Raw genomic sequence first — 20,702 nt, 5'->3', positions numbered from 1 at the left:
GCCTTGGGGATGGGGACGGTGAGTGTGTTTTCAAAAGTGAACAAGGAGATGGGGGTGCTACACCACTTCCCTGGCTTCTCTCAGCACAGGCGATGTGCACAGGCTGGGGTTTGCAGCCAGTACAACTGCTCCTCAGCTTCCCCAGCAAGGACGGTGCCCGTGGGCCCATGGTCACAGCCACACACTGTGTTCATGTGTACAAAAGAGAGGACCGGGCTGGATGTGCCCCAGACCTGCAGCTTTCCCAGCTGTTGCCCTTTGGAAGGGAACAGCTCCCTCTGCTCCCCCTTAGCAGCAGCAGAGGAGCCCACAGCAGCTGCAGAACTGATGCCAGGGAAGGGAGGAGGATGCGCGATCCTGGCAGGTCGCAGCATGAGGCACATGTGCTCCCAGTAAAGCAGACTGGCGCCCACAGAGGGTATTTAGGAGCACACCTAGTGTTGTTCGCACCTGGGTCTGTTGCTGTTTGGGCACCTTTGCCCCTACGGGGCATTTCTGTGCATAAGCCCTATGGAGAGACCTGTTCCCTCTTTCCTCTTCCCCGGACGGGCACCGTTGCCCATTGCCCGCCAGCTGCCCAGCACAGCGCAGGGCTCCGGCCCCGCTGCGAGCAGGCAACAGCGATCCCCGCTTTGCGGAGCTCCCGGGGCCGCTCCCCGCTGCCCGACGGACCGGCCGCCGCGGAGGGCACCGGGGCACCGCGGGGTCCCCCCGCCCGCCGGGCGCTGCAGAGCGACGGGGGCCGGGCCGGACTGTCATTCCTTACCGCCGGCTGCCACCTAGCGCTGGAGGGGCTGGGGGCAGCGGGGGCACCTGCGCGGGGAGGGTCCCCCAGGCCAGCCCCCGTCCGGGGCCGGGAGCCCAGGGCTGCGGCTGGACCTGGGTGGGCTCCTGCAAAGGAAGAGAAGCACAGGGCGGGTTGACCTGGTGGCCTTATCAAAGGGGCCTCAGCCCCGCGTGCAGGTTTGCCCTCGCTCCCGAGGGCAGCCCAGGCATGGCACGAAGACCCCAGTGTGGTGCGAGGCTCAGGCTGCCCATGCCCCCCCAGCAGCCCACCACGGTGGGCCGTGTGCCCCCAGGCCCGTGCCACGGGCCCACCGTGCCCAGGAGGGTGAAAGTCCAACCGGCTGCGGCAAGCGCCCCCTCCCCGGCCCGTTTCGGTCAATACCGGGCCAGGGGCCAAGGTGGTGGTGGTGGGGGGGTCCTGCCCTTTGCTCTGTTTGCCGTTTCCCTCCGACTGTTTGGTTTCAGTTAATCATCCTGTGAAGGCAAACAGTGGTGGAGAGGGATGGAGTGCCCCACGCCTCCCGTACCTGTTCCTGCCTGGAATAAGGACCCTTGGCTGCAGGGTGGGGGACACCCAGCTGGCTCCCGGGTGGTGGCCACCAACTTGGGACCCCTGGGAAAGAGGGTCCCGAAGGGGAGCAGGCAGCTTGGGCTCCGCTGGTCAGGTTAGGCAGTCTGGGGTGAGAGCTGGGGACCCCTCGGTCCTTTCCTCCCTGCAGGATCAGGCTGCTCTGCTGGGGCTGGAGGCAGCATCAGGGCGTTTTGCGGGATGCCAGGGCAGGAACATGAATCCTAAGGTAGAATAAAGGAGACTGGCAGGTCCTGGCCCCCTGTCTGGTGGTGTAGGAGCGATCATGGCAGCAGGGTGCTCCCCTCCCCTCCTGCACCCCACACCAGCTCTCCACAAATCCCCACCACCACCGAGGCCAGCGGCGATCCCCGGGTCCACATGGCCAGGGCATGCGGTGCCACCAGCTGCTCCACCCCCGGCAGCCCCCCCCCAGCCCGGCCGGCCCCGCTGGCCGCAGTCTGAAGGTCACACTGCTGCGCAGTGGGGACAGCGCAGAGTCCGGGATGCCACTGTCGTGCTAGGGCTCAGCGGCACTCTGAAACCACCAGCCACCATGTTTTGGGGTCTCCTTTCCCTCCTCCTCTTTGCCGTGGCCAACGGGACCCCCGTCGGGGACCAGGATGAAGATATCCAAGTGCAAGAGAATTTTGAGGCTGAGCGGGTAATGGTGGCTTGTGGTGCCTTAATTCTGAGGGCAGAAGGGATGGGGGAAAGGTTTATTTCATTTTCCTCCAGAAAGAAGGGCGATATTACCTATGCCCACGTCAGGCTGTGTGGGACAGGCGCTGTCAGTGTGGCCCTCCCTGGGTGCTGGTCAGGGGGGTGCCAGCCTGCCAGCACCAGCCTTCAGGGTGGTCTCACCCCGGCAAACACCCAGGCAGGGCAGCTGGAGCCTGAGTGGCCATGGTAGAAGGGACCCTGTGAGATGTCTCTGCCCAAACTAAGAGGTGCAGGCAGGGCCTGCAGGCAGCCCCAGTGCACAGGATTTGTGCAGGATGCAGGTTGCCTGGGAGATCTCCCTGCCAGGCTCTGCACAGCCCTGCACGTGTGCCTGCCTCTGGGCTCCAACCGGGACACACAGGGAGGTGCCAGCCTGATGCCTCCAGCCCTGCCTGGTGGTCAGGGAACCCAGGAAAATCCTGTTCGATGCTGATCTGCTTCCCAAATCCTGCGGCAGCTCTGGCCTCAGCACCCTGCACCATCACCACCTCGTTTCTCTCTGGGCCATGATTTTTTCAGCTCTGCAGAAAATCAGGAGATGTCCCACCTTGGTGGAGAGGGCTTGTGGTGAAGACATCACTTTCTTTCTCCCTGCAGATGTATGGCAAGTGGTATGATATCGCCATCGGCACGACCTGCCAATGGATGAAGAACTACAAGGAGAAGTTCAGCATGGGCACGCTGGTGTTGGGCCCCGGCTCCAGTGACAACCAGATCAGCACTGCCAGCACCAGGCTGCGGTATGGGGCACTGCTGTGGGTGCTTGACCCTCCCCCAAAGCCACCTCCCCCAGGGGTGCTCTGTCTCCCAAGGCTTGGGACAAGACATGGGTGTTGTTTGCTCTCGTTGGCATCAGAGCCATGAGGAAGAGCTGGATTGGGCTCAAATACCCAATACCTTGGGCAGGGGGATTTTGGAGGTCCTGTGCCATAGCCTTGGTGCCCCAGACATGATTTTCATGCAATAACCAGGAAGAACGATCACTTGGAGCAGCTGATTGTTTTCCTCCTCCCTCCAGGCAAGGTGACTGCACGCACATCTCAGGAGAGTACCAGAAAACAAACACCCCTGGCAAATACACCTACTATAACCCCAGTAAGTTGGACTCGCTGCCGACCTGCTTGGCCCCGAGAGGTGCAGCATGGTGGGGTGATGGGAACCAGCACCAGGCACAGCTGGTGGCTGGTGGAGGGGTTCAGGAGAGCAGGACTCAGAAGCCACTCCACAGTTTGGGCTATTTCCAGCCAAAGTATGGAATGAATTTGGGAGAAAGGGGCTGTTTCAGCACTGTCTCTGCATAGGCACAGGACTATGAGGTGTTCCAACAGATCCCTCCTGTCCCCAAGGTCCCAAGTTGGGGCAGGGTCCCACCAGCCACGTTTCAGGAGCATTCGTGTATCTCAGTTGTCCAAACCCTTTGATTTCCAATCCTCTTGACTAAGAAAAGGCTGGTGAGCCTAAAGGGAGTCAGGGTTGTATCAGAATCTGCTTCCCAAAAATCAGCCGTTTTCTTGAATTAGCTGCCTGATTTCAGCCCCCAGCTCTGGGGCTGTCTTACACTGCCCCATTTCTCCCTGAGGGGCAGGAATGATGTCTCCTGTGTCTCTGTCTCACCCAGAATGGGATGTGTCTATCCAGTCTTACGTGCTCCGCACCAACTACGAAGAATATGCTGTCATTCTGATGAAGAAGAAAAGTAGCTTTGGCCCAAGCACCACCCTGAAGCTGTATGGTATGTCTGGCTATGGCACGTGGGGGCAAGCAGGCTCTAGGGTGGGCTAATGCAGGTCGGAGACACCACCCAAGGATCTCTCAGGTCCCTTGGCCTTGAGGGACCTGATTGTAGCTTTGGAACTGCTTCCCTGGACCAGCTCATCTTCAGCACTGGAGAGGCTGAGTCTAATGGCTCAGCTTAGGGCCACATCACACAATGAATGGCTAAACCAGCCTGTTGTTTGGGGTGAAGGTGGCAATATCTGCTTGGAAGAGACCCAGGCCCTGAAGTGGCAGGAGATGCTCTTTCATGATTGAGAAACATTAAAACCACTTTGTCCAAGCCCTTGGTCAAGGCTGGTTGAGAATAACGGAGGAGAGGCTGGGAAGGACCAAGAAGCTGGTACTGCCTGCAGCTGCCTGAGCTCTGCAGTTGGGGGGGGGGGGGGGGGGGCGCTGTGTGAAGGCCCCCTTCCACTGCAGTCCCGCTCACAGCCTGTTCCCTTGCAAGGGAGAAGTCCAGAGCTGCGGGACGATATCATTGAGGCTTTCCAGCAGCTGGCTCTCGAGATGGGCATCCCCGCGGACTCCATCTTCATCCTGGCCAACAGAGGTAACTCACCATGAGGCATTTGTGTCTCCTGCTGCTGAGGAGATGGGGGGACAGTCAGGATGGAGGGATGGAAGATGAGGGCTTTGGTAGGATGGGATAGGAAGGAGAGAAGGCCATGTATCAGTCAGGCTTCCACCAGTTTCCAGTCCTTGCTGGGCTGTCAGGTCAATGCAGTCACAAGACTGTGCTGGGAAAAGGGTGCAGGACACCCAGGGACACTCACGACTGCTCCCTGTGGTTCGGTGCTCCCAGGACCCGAGGAGCTCCTTGCTCAGCCTGGGGTTCAGAAGGTGCTAGCATGCTGCAGGTGGGTTTGGGAGTTTTAGGGGGATGCTCCTCTGAGTGGGAGGTGGAAAGCAGCAAAAGGGGAAGAATGTTGGGGTGAAACTGGGAGGGCATCCCCTTCCCTGGGGTCCTGTGTGTGCATGGTGCAGGACCACGGTGAGATGAGTTTGTCAGGACACCTCCCCTCTCACGCTGCTGATCTTCTCTCCTGTCCTCTGGGCCAGGTGAATGTGTTCCTCAGGAGACTGCAACTGCCCCCCAGGTAAGCTGTCCAGCTGGGACCTCCTGAAATGGATCAAGGCTGGGCACATCCCCTCCAAGCCAAACCCACCGGAGACCTGGTGTCTGGGGGCCAGGCTCCACGGACAGGGCATGTTTTTGGACAGTGGCTGCAGCAACCACCCTGGGAGGTGCTCTTTCACCTCTGCTGAAGGGCTTTGCCTGCAAAGATGAGGGCACAGGCAGGTGCAGGCTTCCAGGCGAGGGTCCTGGGGGCCAGGTGGGCACTAGGGCTCATTTGCAAGTGGAAGGCAATGGCCCTTTCCTATTCTGTCTTTTTTTTTTCATGGGTTAGAAGTCGCTGCATGTGGAGCCTGGTGTCTCCTTGCCTGCTTGTGAGTGTCCCAGCCAGGCTGTAGATGCCCTCTCCACGGATGGAGAAGCAGCTTAGCACCCCTCTGGGGCTTCAGCTACCATCACTCGGCACAGGGTTGAGTTTAGAAAGATTTTCAAGAGGGAGTGGGACTTTCATAGCAGAAACAACCTAGGGGATTCGAGAGCAGAGACACATTCCCAGCACAGGGCATGATGGGGGCACACCCTGACATCCCGGGGGTGGAGGGGGTCCAGGGGCAAGCGGGGGAACAGCAGGTCCCACAGGCAGGGGTTAATGCCAGCTCTGTGCTTCCTTCCCCATGCAGAGGGCACGGAGAGCAGTTCTGCCCCCCGAGGAGGGCTCAGCTGCGGGACCCCTGCCCCCTTACATCGGCAATAAGGAAGGTATGTCCCCTAAGGGAGGGGGGCTGCATCAAGCGTCCCCCTGCCCCGCATCCCATTTGCCTGTGACAGCCCATGCTGTGCTCATCTGCAGACTCGTGCCGGCTGAGCCAGGACCCCGGGCCCTGCAGCGGGATGATCTCCCGCTTCTTCTACAACTCTTCCTCCATGGCCTGTGAAACCTTCCTCTACGGAGGCTGTCTGGGCAACGGCAACAATTTCTACTCGGAGAAGGAGTGCCTGCAGGCGTGCCGGACAGAGGGTGAGCGGGGTGGCCGAGAGACATCCCGGCAGGGCAAGGGTGTGGGAGACGCCTTTGCTGAGCCGTGGGGGGGGATCTGAGAGTGGCCTCGAACCCCACATGTCCGGCATCCATGTGGGAGGTGTGGGGGGCCCTGACCCCCTGCCCTCAGAGCAGCCCCCTGTCCCCGCAGCTGCCTGCAGGCTGCCCATTGTCCCCGGTCCCTGCCAGAAGCTGGTGACGCGCTGGGCTTTTGATGCGGCTCAGGGCAAGTGCATCACGTTCAGCTACGGAGGCTGCAAGGGCAACGGGAACCAGTTCTACTCGGAGAAGGAGTGCAAGGAGTACTGTGGGGCTCCTCCGCTGGCAGGTACCCCCACCCTGACCACCCTGCACCACGGTGTGCCAGGGGAGCCGGGGCAGCAGCCTGTACCACCTCCTGTCCTGCTCAGGGCTGGGGCTGGACGGGCTGGGGCTGCCCACGGTGGGGACAGGGCTGTCCTGGATCTAGGGTGGGTCTTGGGATGGGGCTGTCCTGGGTCTGGATGGGTCCAGGATGGGTCTGGAAGGGGTTTGTGCTGTGCCTGGGTCTGGGACTCCAATGGAGTGAGGAATATGGTCATTAATCTGCAGGCAGGATCACACAGCGGGGCTGTAGACGTACTGAAGCCACGGCTGAACTTCATAACAGTCTCGATAAAAGGGGGAATGGCCTTGAGCAGGCTGGGGTGCAGGGGGGAGCAGCAGAGGCCACAGCCCCCAGGCAGGGGATGCCAGTGAGGGAAGAGTGGCTGAAAGATTTGGGGATGTGAAGGGACCCTGACACCAAATAAGGACCAAAGTGGGGTCCCCACTGGGCTGGTACCCTTCGTGCGACACCTGTCAGACCCTCCAGCTCTAGTCAGTGCAGGGGGTTCCGTACTGAACCTCCTTGGGAGACACAATGGGCACCGCTCAGCCCTCAGGTGAACGGACAAGCAGGTTTTCAGGAGCATGGCAGGGGAAATCTTCCCACGGAGAGGGGGGAGCTCAGGGGTCTTCAGCCACAGCCAGCCCGGGTGAGCCTGTTCCCAGCAGGGCGGGAGCTGGGGGCTTACTGGGAACCCACCAATGGGAGATGGGTCCAGTGTAACACATCTTAGGTTTATCAGAGCCCATCTTTTATTACCCCTGTCACCAATATAAAGCACATTAATGCCATCGTGGTGAGTGGTGGGACACAAAGTGACATCCCAGGACAGCACGAGTGTGCATGGAGGGTCTAGACCACTTACCCCTGCTCACTGACAGCAGGGACAAAGTGGGAAGCAGCAACCATCGCCGTCTGGCCGAGGGGCAAGGCGGGGGTCTGTGGGTCTGTCCGTCACCCTGCACCTCTCCACTTGCAGAGGACGAGGAGTTCCTGCACCTGTCAAACTGATGTGGGTGGAGGACAAACTGCCATCACCTGGCACCGGGGTCCCACAGGACAGATGCCTCCAGTATCTGTCCATCCCACAGGAGATGCCTCCAGCAGTAAATGTTCCTCATGCGCCCAGTGAGCCTAGTGTCTGTCTTTGAACTGATGGGGAGCCAAGGAAGGGGGGTCCAGGAGGGGCAGGGGATGCTATGGGGTCCTCTCTGGCCTCCCGGGTGGGGTGTCCCCTGCTTTGTGGGGCTGCTGGGTGCTTCCCACTGAGCCTCTGAGCCCCTTCCTCAGCTGCCCCCTGCCCGCATGGCACTGGGGTGCCAACCGGGGCACTGATGGGCTCCGGGCATCCTACTGGGTGGGATTCAGCCCCCCATTTCCCATGGGATGATGATGGGCAGCCAGGCAGGAGCCGGCAGGGGGGGGGAAATGGGTGCCTGCTCCTCCCATGGCTGTCACGGTGGGACCAGGGACACCTTGTCATGGGCTGGGACAGGGATCACGGGAAGGGGTGGTGGTCATGAGGGGTTTACAGCAGGGATTTGGGGGTGCCAGAGGGGGCCTTGAGGGGTCACAGGGGAGAATTACAGGGTTGGGAGAGTCACAGAGGAAAACAGTGTTGTCCCAGGAGGGGGTTATGGGGAGCACAGGGGGCTGTAGGGGGTCCCAGGAGGGAACTAGAAGTTTGTTTGGTTGTTCGGGGTTTTTTTGGGGTGTGTGTGTGATGCTGGGGTGGCCTCAGGAGCGGATTATAGCTGTTATGGGTGTCACGGGGCAGCTATGGAGGTCCCAGGAGGGGGTTACGGGGATCGCAGGGGGCTGTAGGGGTCCCAGGAGGGGGAATAGAAGTTTGTTTGTTTTTCTGGGGGGTGTGTGTGGGGTGTGAGTGGTGTCCCAGGGACGCTGGGGTGGCCTCAGGGGCGGATTATAGCTGTTACGGGTGTCACGGGGCAGCTATGGAGGTCCCAGGAGGGGCTCGCAGGGTTTATGGGGGGGACGGATCGGGGGGCTGCGGCGCTCGCAGGAGGGGACTGCGGGGGAGCCGGGGGGCTGCGGCGGTGCCAGGAGGGGGTCACATGAAGGGCTTAGGGGTGCCTGGGCAGGGTGAGGTTACAGCTGGCCTTGCGGAGCGGTGTCACGGGGGTGCCGGGGATCGCGCTCACGGCGTGCCCGGGCTCCGCAGGCCAGGGCCGGGCTCCGCAGGCCAGCCGGGCTCCGCAGGCCAGGGCCGCCCCCGCCGGCCCCTTCGGCCCCTGCCGGCCGCCGTAGCGGCGCCGCGCGCGCCCCGTCCCCGGCGGGGAGGCGGAAGAGGCAAGATGGCGGCGGCGGCGGGAGCCCCGTGCTACCTCCGCTCCCCGCGCCCGGCCCCGAGCGGCGGTGCCCGGCGGCTCTGAGCCGCCGCACCGGCCCCACCGACCCCTTCCTCCCGCGCCCGCCCCAGCCCCGGGCCATGCCCGGCTAGCGCCCCCTCCCCGGCACACGGCGGGGCCCCGGCTGAGCCCCCTCCCCGCCGCGCCGGGCCGGGCCGGGCCCGCACGCCTGCGCCCTGCCGAGCCCGGGGGGTCCCGCATGGCCGGGCCGGCTCTGCTCCATCCCTGATTTACCCGCTCCCCGAGCCGCAGCCCCTCGTATCCCCCCCCGGGGCCGGCCTGCCCCTGAGGCCCGGAGCAGCAGCCCTTTTCCCGGCGGCGGTGGCGCAGGTGTGGGCCCGGAAAGATGTTCTCAGCCCTGAAGAAACTGGTGGGCTCGGACCAGACTCCGGTCAGAGACAGGAATATCCCTGCGGGGCTGCAGTCCATGAACCAGGCTCTGCAGAGGAGGTTTGCCAAGGGAGTCCAGTATAACAGTGAGTTGGAGCCCAGGCTGGGGGGGGGAGCTGGGGGCTGGGGGGGGGCAGGTGGCATCGGGCAGGCTCGTCCGATGCCGCACAGCGTGCCCAGGGACCCCGGGGGGGCTGGGGACCGCTTTCGTCGTGCATGGTGGTGGTTTTGACAGCCTTCACCCAAAGCCAAGTTTGCAATGAAATGGAAGAACTTGCGGGAGCGTGGGAGGAAGGGATGGGAAACTTTTCTCTTTCTGTGCGGGACTTGGGAACCTGTAGTGCAGCAGTGTCCCCAGTCAGCAGATGGCCTGAACGGCTGCCCGCTTTCCGCTGACCGTGGCGCAAGAGAAAGTTCCTTGTAAATCAATTTTTGTCAGTTAAAGCATCAAGAGACTAACTCCCTTGGGTGTGTGGGTGACCTTCCCTGCAGGCCAGGATAATGGTATTTATAATTAAGCCCTAGTGGTTATATGATAAGGGTCTATTGAAAAGCTCTCCGCTGCCAGGCTTTAATAAAAGGTGAGTGATGTATGCCTTTATGTGCCCTTGGTACATAATTTCATTCTGACTATCTTTTCTGCGGCTGATGCATTTACTCTTCTGAGGGAATGTTCTCAGAATTTTTTTCCTTTCAGTGTTGAGGTGTAGGGTTGCATTTTTCCTTTGAAGCTCAGTAAAGGTTATTTCTAATACGGTGTTTCAGGAGGGCACTGCAAGTATGTGAAATACATCGCAAAGTGACAATTCTGAGACAGTAGTTATGTCATCTGCGCTGAAAATAGAGATGGTACCAGAGAGCGCTGCAAGTATCAGCTCATCTGCGTGGATCCAGGCAGGCACTGAAGTCAGATTGCAGAAGGCAGAGAGATTGGCAGTTGTGAAAGAGACTGATTTGTAAACGTGGCACTGAATAATTTCTGGAAAGGCACATGTGTTGGAGGAATAAAGCTCATGTTGGATCTTAATCTGAAACAGAATGTGAAGGAAGAGGTTAGCGTTTTGGGGTTTGTGGGATTTTTTGCTTTGTTTAATATTATCACTATTGACTGTGCTTTTGGACAGATATGTTTTGAAGATCTCTGCTTCACTTGGGAGAGCATTTGGTGCCTTTATCCATAGCACAGCTGTTAGATAGGCCAGTAGTGCTTAATTTAGAAAATCAGTATCTTAGCAAACAGTCATGAATGTGAACAGAAGCGCAGTGTTATTGTTAAGAGACTTGATTTCCAGTGAAAGACGGGGTGTGAGGATGCAACTACTGTGCCTTGGAATACAGCACCGCATCGTTAAACATGGACCCTGGAGATCTGCTAGTTAAAGATTTGATCTGTGCAGAGGCATTGTGCAGCCCACAGACCAGAACACATCCGTGTGCTTCACTGGGACAGGTTTGAGATCAGGTAGCTAACAACAGCTTGTGAATTATGTAAGAGAAAGGAGTTGACTTTTCAGACAGTGAACGTTTGTGCTGCAGACAGTACAGATCAGCTGCATCCTGCTGGCACAGCAGTCGGCAGGGCCAACTCTTTGTTACGTGTTGACTAACTGCATTGTCGATGAACCTGCACGGATGTGTACCTGCTTGCCGTTAATACAGTAAGGCCAAAAATGCCCGCCGCTGAGCTACCAGTAGCGTTGCTGCTTCTTGTCTCCTGACCGAAAGCCTCGGGAAAGCTTTTTGTTTTGTGCTCTGTCTTACCAAGATTTGTGTTCTAGTTACTGCTTTCATATCTGGAATAAAACTGCAGCTTTCTGTCACTGCCTTAAGGGAAGCTTTCCAATCTCCATAGTAACTCTTCCCAGGATCTCTGTTATATAATATTTATAGGAGATACGGGCAGGCTTATGAAAGGGCTTCGAAGTACCCTACCTAGCCACGGCGCTGGATAGATGGGGTAGGTCCCAGCACGGTGCGGTGGTCTCTGTTGAAGGTGGTCTGTGAAGGAATGGTATTGCAAGGGCTGTTGCTTAGGAAGGGCAGAGCTGCAAATCCTGCGCATTGCCAATGCTCCTTTCTTAGCACATACATGATGCTCAGCAGCGGAGTGCAAAATGTGTTTTGTAGCCACCGTTAACCCATACAGATCTTTAAAACTCTTCAGTTTCCCTGGAATTGCCTAAACTTGAACCAAAGGGTGCTGTGATGACAGGTTTTACAGAAAAGTTTCCTTGCTTTCATAGACCATTACTGATCTTGAACTGAAGCCTGTTTCCTTCCCAGAAATATATGTAGTGTGTTGAGAATGCCTTAGGTTGCTTGCTGACAAAGTGGGCAGCAAATGGCTTGAACGGTCACCAGTGCTGAAATAGCAAAGCAGTACCTCCAAGAATTCCCCTCAGTCCCTCTTCTTACAACTTTTCTGCTTAAAATGTGCCTTAAAAGACAAAACAATTAATACTGTGTATCCTTTTGGTAAGCATTATAGTCCTTACTTCTTTTGTGTTGTTTTAGAGTGGTAGTTCCAGGCTCGGACTGTATTTTTATCAAGGATTTTCATTAAGCGCTACTCCCAAAAGAAAAGCTTCCCCTCTTCCTGCCGCTTCCTGCTTTCTCTTGTTTTCTCCTGTGCCTGGCAGTTGTTTGTGCAACATGTGACAAACCTGCTTGGACTGCTGTCTGGCCTGTTCCCCCCAGGAGGTGTGCTTGGGGTTATCTGCAGATCAGATATGCTTTGCAGATCAGATATGCTTCTTGTGGTAAGGGAACCAACTTAAAGCATTTGAACTGCAGCCTTGTAGTCACAGTCACAAAGACTTGGTGAGGGCAAGGTTGTGACCCTCCATATGGGGATTATTAGCAGAGGAGTTTGGGGTTCTTTGCCATGGGGTCTGAGATCCTTAGTTGCTGCAGTTTCCTGGAGGAATATGGGCAGAGCTGGGAATTCCTGATTTCTAGTTCTGAGTTGGTTTGAGACCTGCTCTCTCGGCCTGTATCTTCAGTTCTTTGCTTCCATTTCCCCATCTGGAGAAAGGAAATCCCTCTATTTTTCCTGATGCAGTGACAATATGAATAGATTGATTTGTTTAGCTTTTTACCTCACGTCTCAATCTGTTCCTCATCCCTCCTCTTTTTTCCCCCCGGATAATTCTCCTGTCTTTGCTACAAACCTATGGCTGTTTGCAGTAAGTACTGATTTAACTTAAAATCAAAATAAGGCAGCAATTGTTACTGTCCCATAGGTAACAGTACTAACTTCACCTGTAATTACTGTTCCTCTTTCCACATTCAGACACAGCCCAGGCCTGTGATGAACTGGCCTGGCTGTACCCTGAAGCTCACTCAGCTCTTCCTGTCTTGCAGATGTACACCTACTCCAGCCAAAGTCTCAAATACAGATATTGTTTTGCTAAAAATGATTTACATCACCTGGCATCTTCCTGATCTGTTTTTAAAGATTTTTTTCTTTCTTCAGGAAAAAAGTCAGTGAAAACTCATGCACTGTGTAGGAGGAAAGAGACCCTAACGTGGAGAGTACCGAAGCTGGAAAGGGCTTTTGGACCTTGTCAAACAGAGTGTGTGGTGCCACAGGCACCCTACGTTGATCTAAATGTGAGCTGCTCAGGGGTGAGGGTGATCTCCTTGTCACTCCAGTCATGCCTCCTGTGAGCTGCTCCTACTGCTCATGCAGCTGGGCACTTGAGCTAGAGAAGAAAACTGAAAATGAATAATTGTGGGGTTAGTTTTCAGCCAGTCAGTTCCTGGTGCAACTCCGTGTGTAGCTGCATAAATAACACTGTTGGCACTAGGAGAGTGCTGGGGGAGGTAGGATTGCCCCTTCTGGGGAGAGCTTACAGTCAAGTCACCTGGGAGTGATCCTGAAAATACAACTTGAGAGCAGCCTAACTGTTTAAGGAAGGGTCACTTTGTCCCTTAGAACTCACTGGTTTATGCTGCACTTCATGAGGGAATATGAATTTTAAAATGGCTCTTTAAGGTCGGCAGTGAGAGCATTTAGAAAGGCTTGGGTTTTAAAAAGGGGGCAAATGGAATGTCATTTTGCCTATGCCATGGACCTGCTGTATTAATTTAGAAGAATTAAAGGAATTCTCCATTGATTGTTTCACCATCAGTAAGTAGGAAACAGAATCACACACAGGATGACAGGAAATGCAGGAAATTGTTTGTTGTCTCCTCAGAGATGCTCTGGGACCTGTAAGTGAAGTCAGCCTATAAATAAATACCATGTTCATTTTTGCCTTTATTATCCTTTTGATATTTCAGTAAGTAACTTTGTAAAAGAATAAACAGCAGTACCTCTCGGTGTACAACAACAAAGGCATAGTTAACTGCAGTAGAACATTTCACAGGACAAAACTCCTCCACAGACTTTGTATATGTATTACCTTAAAGTTTACTTTTTAAACTTTTCTCTGAAATGCCTGCAATAGCTCCTGAGCTGCAACAGAAGGCAGCCTTTGGTCTCAGATTTTTTTGCCCAAATGATGATGCACAGCCTAATGCTAATCACCTGAATCTGCCATTAGATGTCTCAGAGTGGTCCATTTTCTAGGGGATTCAAAATACAAGCATAAGAAGTCTGTTCAGGTCAGCTTACATTTCCCAGTAGCCTTGTAGTTACCACTTGAAACAAAGATGGTATTTTTTAAAAAAAATAAATGCCATAATGTAACAGAAAATTTAGAAAACAACATGTACGGTTTTCAAAAAGAACAAGGTAAGATTAAGGTTGACTGGAAAGTTCATGATGTTAATTGCTACAGAAGTTCCTGTGCCAGGTTGTGTACAGTTTATGATATTTTGGACGCTTTCTTTCCTGGGGAGGGTTTGAATGAGTTTCTCTGTTGACTGACTTCCCTTGCTGTGGGTACGAGCACGTGTGTGCACAGGCACATGGTGGTAGATCAGCTGAGGGACCTCAGCAGCTGGCTGTGAGGCCATCAGTGGAAGTGGAGCTGTTGTGTCTTTACCCAAGACTGCAGTTTCTGAGAATGCCTTTGCAGAGTGCCATCGCTACACCTGCATCTAAAAGCAGCTAAGGGCAGGGTCCTGTCGTAGAGACTGTCCCTCTGACACACGAAGGACCCACAGAAATTCAGTTTCTCTTGATTTTGTTACACTGTGATTTATGTCCCCCCAAAGGGCATGCTTGTTTCGGTTCAATTTATCTTGTCTCTAATGCATGTAAGATAGACAGATTTTAATTTAATTTGAATCAAACTGTGGCCGTCAACAGAGGCAGTTTGGTGAATTTATTGGGGGAAGTTTAAGGTAGACCCTTGTGAGTGTAAAGTGTTTTGCCCCTTGTCCGTGCCAAGGATTGCCTCCTCACCAGAGACCATCTGGGCTGTGAGCGGGAGAAGCTGAAGAGCAATACACAGTCTTGTTCTGCTTTCCCTGGAAAAGAGGATGCTGCTTCAGTGCAAAAAAGCTTGGGATGGCTGAGAGCAGTGACAGCTTAACTCTGCAGTGATGTTCACCAGAAGCTGCCGCTTAGCTCTCCCAACACCATCCCAGAAGAATGGTTTCAGCAGTGCCGGGGCTGAGAGTCACACCCGTGTGGATGTAGGGAGCAGCACCACTGAACGCAGGATCCAGCCTCATCCGCTCAGCTGAGAACTGATCCTTAAGCTTTCAGTGGGTTGCTGGGTCTAGGAAGTGAGTAGGAGGCTCAGGGGGGACCTTCTGGCTCTCTGCAGCTCCCTGACAGGGGCTGTAGACAGGGGGGGGTCGGTCTCTTCCCCCAGGTAACAAGTGACAGGACAAGAGGGAACAGCCTCAAGTTGCACCAGGGGAGGTTTAGATTGGGCATGAAAAATTTCTTCATTGAAAGATCCAGTTAAGCACTGGACCAGGCTGTCCAGGGAAGTGGTGGAGTCACCATCCCTGGAGGTGTTTAAAAGATGTGTAGGTGTGGTGCTTAGAGGCATGGTTTAGTGGTGGGCTTGGCAGTGCGTAGTGGGTTTGCCTGGCAAGGTTTTAGTAGGAGATGGGGGATACAGGGATGGCTTCTGTAGAAGATGCCAGAACTCCCCTCATGTCTGATGGAGCCAATGCCGGCTGGCTCCAAGATGGACCCGCTGCTGGCCAAGGCCGAGCTCATCAGCAGCAGTGGCAGCGCCTCTGGGGTAGCATATTAAGAAGAGGGGAAAGAAAAATCTGCACCAGCAGGAGAGAGGAGTGAGACTGTGAGAGCAACAACCCTGCGAACACCCAGGAGGAGGCAGGAGGGGGCTCCAGGCACTGGAGCAGAGATTCCCCGGCAGCCCATGGGGAAGCCCACAGCAAGGCAGGCTGTCCCCTTCAGCCCATGGAGCCACCCGCAGCCTGGGGAGGACCCCACCATGGGGCAGTGGGATGCCCAAAGGAGGCTGTCACCCATGGGCAGCCCATGGTGGAGCAGCTCCTGGCAGGGACCTGTGGCCCCATGGGGAGAGGAGCCCAGACTGGAGCAGGTTTGCTGGCAGGGCTGGGGACCCACGCTGGAGGAGGGGAAGAGCGTGAGGAGGAAGGAGCAGCAAAACGAAATGTGATGAGCTGACTGTAATCTCCATTCCCCATCCCTCTCTGCCACTCAGGGGGAGGAATCGGGAGTTAAGCTGAGCCCGAGAAGAAGGGACAGGTGTGGGGGAAGGTGTTTTTCTGATTTGAATGGTAATAAATTAAACTAATTTCCCCAAGTGTAGTCTGTTTTGCCCCTGATGGTAATCACTGAGTGGTCTCCCTGTCCTTATCTCAATCTATGAGCCTTTTGTTGTATTTTCTCTCCCCTGTCTGGTTGAGGAGGGGAGTGATAGAGCAGCTTTGGTGGGCACCTTACATCCAGCCAGGGTCAAACCACCACACTGTGCTAGGTTAACAGCTGGATTCAATGATCTTAAAGGTCCTTTCCAACCTAAACAATTCTATGTTTCTGTTTTCTGGTGGAATAAGAAGTGTTTAAGGAGAAATGAGAAGGATAGAGGAGGTAATTGAGAGAGAAGCCTGGCGTAAAAGGCTAGCAAAAGAATATGTTATGGCAGAATGGGAGTAAGGGCTAGGCAGAGGTAGAAGAGGCAGGAGGATGGAGGGATGTTGTGAATGAGTGATTTAGATCACTTAAAGAATCACTGTCAGTGGCATTAGCAAAAGTGGGTTTAATACGATGTTGTAAAAGTGGGACTTCACAAAGTTTGATGGGAAGGTCCGCGGTACTTACTCCATGGATGAAACATACAAAGGAAAATCAAGTTAGAGTCGGGCTAGAATGATTTGCACAGAGACAGGAGATGCAAAAGGGTAAAGGAGACCCTTTCTTTGAGTCACAAGGTCTAGAGCAGACCCTGTTGCTTTCTAAACTGGTGGAGCTTAAATGTGACTAGGTCCAATCTTAGTCTCAGATTTGGGCAACATTTTATGTCTAATGGACTTATCTATACAAAGTTTAAAATAATTAATATTGAGTGTCAATGTCATTAGTACTGATTTAGCATGCTATCTGTCACTTACTAAGGATCGATTGCAAGTAAGATTGCAAGTCTCTCCACCTTGGGTAAGGAAGGATCTCTTGGTCTCGGGTAAGGAAGGATGTCTTGGTCTCAAGTAAGGAATTCTAGACCTTGAGAGATGTCTCTGCTCCAGGGGAGTGTCACTGGCCTGCAGCCCAGTTGCAATTTAGGGAGAACTCAAACTGAACTCATCCAAAGGTCTGTCATTGGTAAGAGGTCTCTTTACCTTGAGGAGCAACCTTGAGAGGTGTCCCAGCTCAAGGGGAGATCACCGCTGTGCAGCCACGCTGCCTGGCAGGTGAGCTCAGAGAAAGCTCACTTAGGTTGTCGTATTTATGGGATAAAGTGGTTGGCTCCTAGTCAGATCGCACACAGTGGGAAGGTATGCACGAGACTCCTTGTACCCACAACTTTGCTCCTTGATAAGTGCCTTGGAAAAGCCGCTTGCTATTCATGTGTTAATTGCGTGATCAGTGTTCCAAGTTCATGTGCATCAATGCTCACTGTGTCATTGCTCCTTTGTGGGTTTCCTAGAGCAGTTCTCGGCCTGGCTACGGCTCAGGGCTTTACCTCCTTTGGAGCCTGGACCAGACTGCTTCTGGTTTGGTTAAGGGTTCGAATGCATCCATCACAAAGGAGCGGAGACCTAGCTGGCTGAAGTTGTGCAGATTCTGAAGATTCAATCTTGATGTTGGTTCTTTCTGCTGAGCTAGTGTGAGTAGCTGAATAAACACTAATTTTAATGACTGAGGCTCATGTTTTTTAACAAACCCCATCATGCCTGTGTAATATGGGAGAACTAATTGTATCTGAGTAATGCTTGCAAAAAGTTAACGTGCTTTTCACAGCATTATTTGATTTGTTTTTAATCAACTTTATTTGTCTGCTTGCTCTTTTCCTCAGTGAAAATTGTCATCCGAGGGGACAGGAACACTGGGAAAACCACTCTCTGGCACCGACTGCAGGGAAAGAAATTTATTGAGGAGTATATTCCAACTCAGGAGATCCAAGTCACCAGCATCCACTGGAATTACAAAAGTAAGATGGAAGAAGTGGAGGGAGTGACAGTCATGGGACAGTGCCTTGGGGGTAGAAATTCCACTGCAGCCTCATTTGCTTCTTTCTTCTGTGTCTGCTTGGGAGATAAAATGGTCTCTCTTCACTCTTGTTATTTTAATTTATTACTCACAGTTTCTCAGTTAATATTTTTAATAACTTCACTCAGAAACTATAAGTGCTAAAGGATAGGTCTTCAGAAGCCACAATTCAAGGAAAGTGTTTAATAGGTGATCCAAAAGATTTCAGATATTTGTGATACACTTGACTTGTTAATGAAAACAGGTTTATTATGGAAATCTGTCTGTCAGGCTAACCCTGCTTTTGGTGTTACTGTGTTGCATAGAAGTGAATGGCATGGTGCAGAGTGTTTTTTTACTGATTAAAAAGCATCCTGTAATTGGTGAAGGTGACGCTTTAAAAATGACTGTAATACTATTAACTCTAGGCTGACTTACTGCAGCATAGAAGTATCTTATCAGTAGCTTTTTTTAAGTGCTTGTTTGAGTCTGAGAGATAAGGTATGAATTTTTTTATTTTCCCCATTGCTCTGACAATATAAAGTGGCTATGAAAGCCTTGGATCCTGCCTGGGGAAGACACTGCAGGCATTGAAATTGCATCAGGCTGTCATTTAATGGTGCATTAAGTCCAGCTTTCAGGTTCCTGATCAAAAATGCCACAGCCTTGTGGGGTGAACCACTGATTCAGTATGAACTTTCTCCGTAAGACTGATTTGCTTTAAAAAAACAGTCAGCGGTTAGTTTCTCATTATCAGATATTGTCCACCTGCACCACTCTGACCTTCTGGTGAATCAGCTACTCTCTGTCTCCTCACAGCTGGAAAAAAAACCCATGGACTTGGGGTAAACACCACACTGGGTGCTTCATCTAATTCACCTATCACATTTGTATTGCTGGATGATACTAAGATGCCCAAGTCTCGAGATAATGATCACGTGGAGCCACAGGGTGTGTTCACCAGCAATCTGCCTTGGCTCAGCCTCTCTTGGTTCATAGGCTTCACAGGGAGAGTGAGCGCTGCTGTTGTACCTTCACAGGGAGCTGGTAACCAGAGTTCTGGAGACTCATGCCCTTATGAAGACAGGCTTCCACGTGAGCCAGCTCTCTCTCGACAAAGGATGAAAAGGTTGTGATTTGCATTGGATGTGGGAGAGAAACAGGTCATCCTCACTCAATGCAGTTAGCATTTTTTTTCTCATTCAGGATCTGATGTTGAGCTAAGCCTGATGTCACAGGTTTTCACATTCTTTCATGGGGACTCTCCGTGTGACCATGGTGTGAAAGTGTGCCTGTTACCTTATGAAGAAATGTAGAAGCTATCTGTATTTTGGGTACCATCTTCCTGATGTTCTGCCTGTCAGCTAGCCCAAGGCACTGAGGGATTTGCAGTATACACACAGTGGTGTTCCCCATCTGCAGCAAAACCTCTGGCATGTTGTATTTTAGCTGTGACATCCTTCTCCCCCCTCTTCCTCTCTCTCAGAATATCAGCACATCGGTTATTCATGTGTGAACATAGAACTTCCAGGTTGTTTGGATGATGGAAACTATCTCTAAATCAAACCTGAATGCTTCAGCCTAAAACAGACTTAGGTCAAAGTAAGAAATGAAATACCTCTTTCTTAGATATCCAAGTGTGCACTGAATGTTAATTGTGGTTTTCTGCAATGTCATAGGTAAAAACCAGAGCTCAGTTTCCTCTCTAATCAGTGTAGGTAATACAAGTGCTGTCTGTAAATACAGCCTAGAAGCCTGGCATTTGCTTTCCAAGAGGCTTATTCATACCAAATTGTTTTTGTATACATGAACAGGTATACAAAATGCATGTGTACCTATTTTTGTATACATGCAAAAAGGTGTTTAGAGAAAGATCCAGTCATCCCACATGCTTCTAGGTATTTTAGGGACTTTAAGTTCTTTTACTGAGCTGAGGCTTAGGCACTGGCTTTTTCAGCATGGGGTAGAAAACAGCCACACATGAGGCTGGGTTTTGCTGTATGTTGGTGACTGCAAGTGTGTTTGTTATTTCTTGTGCTTACTTCTAATATTTATGTGATGTTTCCGTAGAGCTTGCTGGTTAGAGTTAACAGCAATGTGTACATATGGTGATGGACTTTTCTCAAGGTGAAGCATTGCTAAGCTAGTCTAAATATCTGGAAGGCTATACATGAAATTGTGCCTTTCATTTGTGTTTATTTTGCATTATAAAACATTGTATCATTTTCTTAGTAATAATTTCCAGCAGTATAAGAAATTCTCTGTTCGCGTTAAAACTTGTTTTAAAAAATAACCCCCTATTTAAAAACATTGTAAGGTATATTTCCTGCTGTGAAAACTTTCCATCTGAGGTGGGTGATGTGGGCACTCTGAGAAATTGGCTCAGATCTAATTACTGCCCTCTTGGCTGAGTTAATCTGTAGAGGAAAAAGAAAGTTTGTTTTTCCTGTGATCATGCTCTCAATCTACCTTGAATAAACATTGTGAGGTAGTTGGCAGCAAATATTTACGGATGTTAATTAAATCACTGTCAAATATTGAAGGATTCTTACATTGCCTGGTATTAGAAGATTTACATTTTAGATGTGGAACATACCACCTTGTCATATTTTCAGAAATTTCGTACTGAAAGAATTAATAAAGGTAGAGGAATTTGAGTTATTTCTTCCTACTCAGAATGAACAAAATTACTTTGCTGTGCCAGTTGTCTCTGTAATGGATATTTGTAATTTTTGTGTTCAGGTAAGGAGTTACCATTCCTGACTGTGATGAATGCTTTTTTAGATTACGCTAGTCAGCAATTTTATTCTGTTTGGCAGTCTCAGAAAGGGAATATAAAATAAAAATTGGCAAGTACTTTTGTTCAAATACTTTGAATGCTTTGTAGATGGATGAGAGCAATGGCAGAGCTGCTCTGCTCTGTAGGATTTGTGGTCTGAAGCATATGAAGTGAATCATGTAATTGCATGAGAATAAATATGTCTGAGGGCCTGTGAATTGCTGGTGATGAGCCCACCCATAAAGC

General features: G+C 52.4%; 2 protein-coding genes across 3 annotated transcripts in view; both read left to right on the top strand.

Moving 5' to 3' along the window:
* The first annotated feature begins 1,456 nt into the window (after positions 1-1,456).
* Positions 1,457-8,097, top strand: AMBP (alpha-1-microglobulin/bikunin precursor). Its single transcript, XM_080402275.1, has 10 exons — positions 1,457-2,018; positions 2,675-2,817; positions 3,096-3,172; positions 3,696-3,809; positions 4,302-4,403; positions 4,913-4,950; positions 5,609-5,687; positions 5,779-5,946; positions 6,119-6,295; positions 7,314-8,097. Exons 1-10 carry the CDS (start codon positions 1,641-1,643, stop codon positions 7,343-7,345), a joined length of 1,308 nt encoding a protein of 435 aa, XP_080258401.1. The 5' UTR covers positions 1,457-1,640; the 3' UTR covers positions 7,346-8,097.
* A 501-nt stretch (positions 8,098-8,598) lies between these two features.
* Positions 8,599-20,702, top strand: part of RABL6 (RAB, member RAS oncogene family like 6) — a 58,713-nt gene continuing 46,609 nt past the window's right edge. Inside the window, exons 1-3 of one of the 2 annotated variants that reach the window (XM_080402185.1) lie at positions 9,042-9,179; positions 12,569-12,705; positions 17,505-17,639. Coding sequence is in view for 1 of the 2 variants with exons in the window: in XM_080402184.1 (XP_080258310.1) it covers positions 9,050-9,179; positions 17,505-17,639 (265 nt within the window). In the remaining variant the exon portion in view is untranslated. Of the gene's footprint in view, positions 9,180-12,568; positions 12,706-17,504; positions 17,640-20,702 lie in introns of both variants that reach the window. The other variant, XM_080402184.1, reaches the window with a different exon arrangement.

This window comes from Falco punctatus (assembly GCF_963210335.1).
Source record: "Falco punctatus genome assembly, chromosome: 9".
NCBI classification, from domain to species: domain Eukaryota; kingdom Metazoa; phylum Chordata; class Aves; order Falconiformes; family Falconidae; genus Falco; species Falco punctatus.
The sequence above is the reverse complement of the archived record's forward strand: the minus strand, read 5'-3'. Positions and strand labels throughout refer to the sequence as shown.

Bases quoted from the DNA above. Each gene is read 5' to 3' on its own strand.
- AMBP (XM_080402275.1), top strand. From the start codon at position 1,641: ATGGCAGCAGGGTGCTCCCCTCCCCTCCTGCACCCCACACCAGCTCTC. The intron at 3,810-4,301 runs GTATGTCTGGCT...TTCCCTTGCAAG, and splicing joins CACCACCCTGAAGCTGTATG to GGAGAAGTCCAGAGCTGCGG. The intron at 5,688-5,778 runs GTATGTCCCCTA...GCTCATCTGCAG, and splicing joins TTACATCGGCAATAAGGAAG to ACTCGTGCCGGCTGAGCCAG.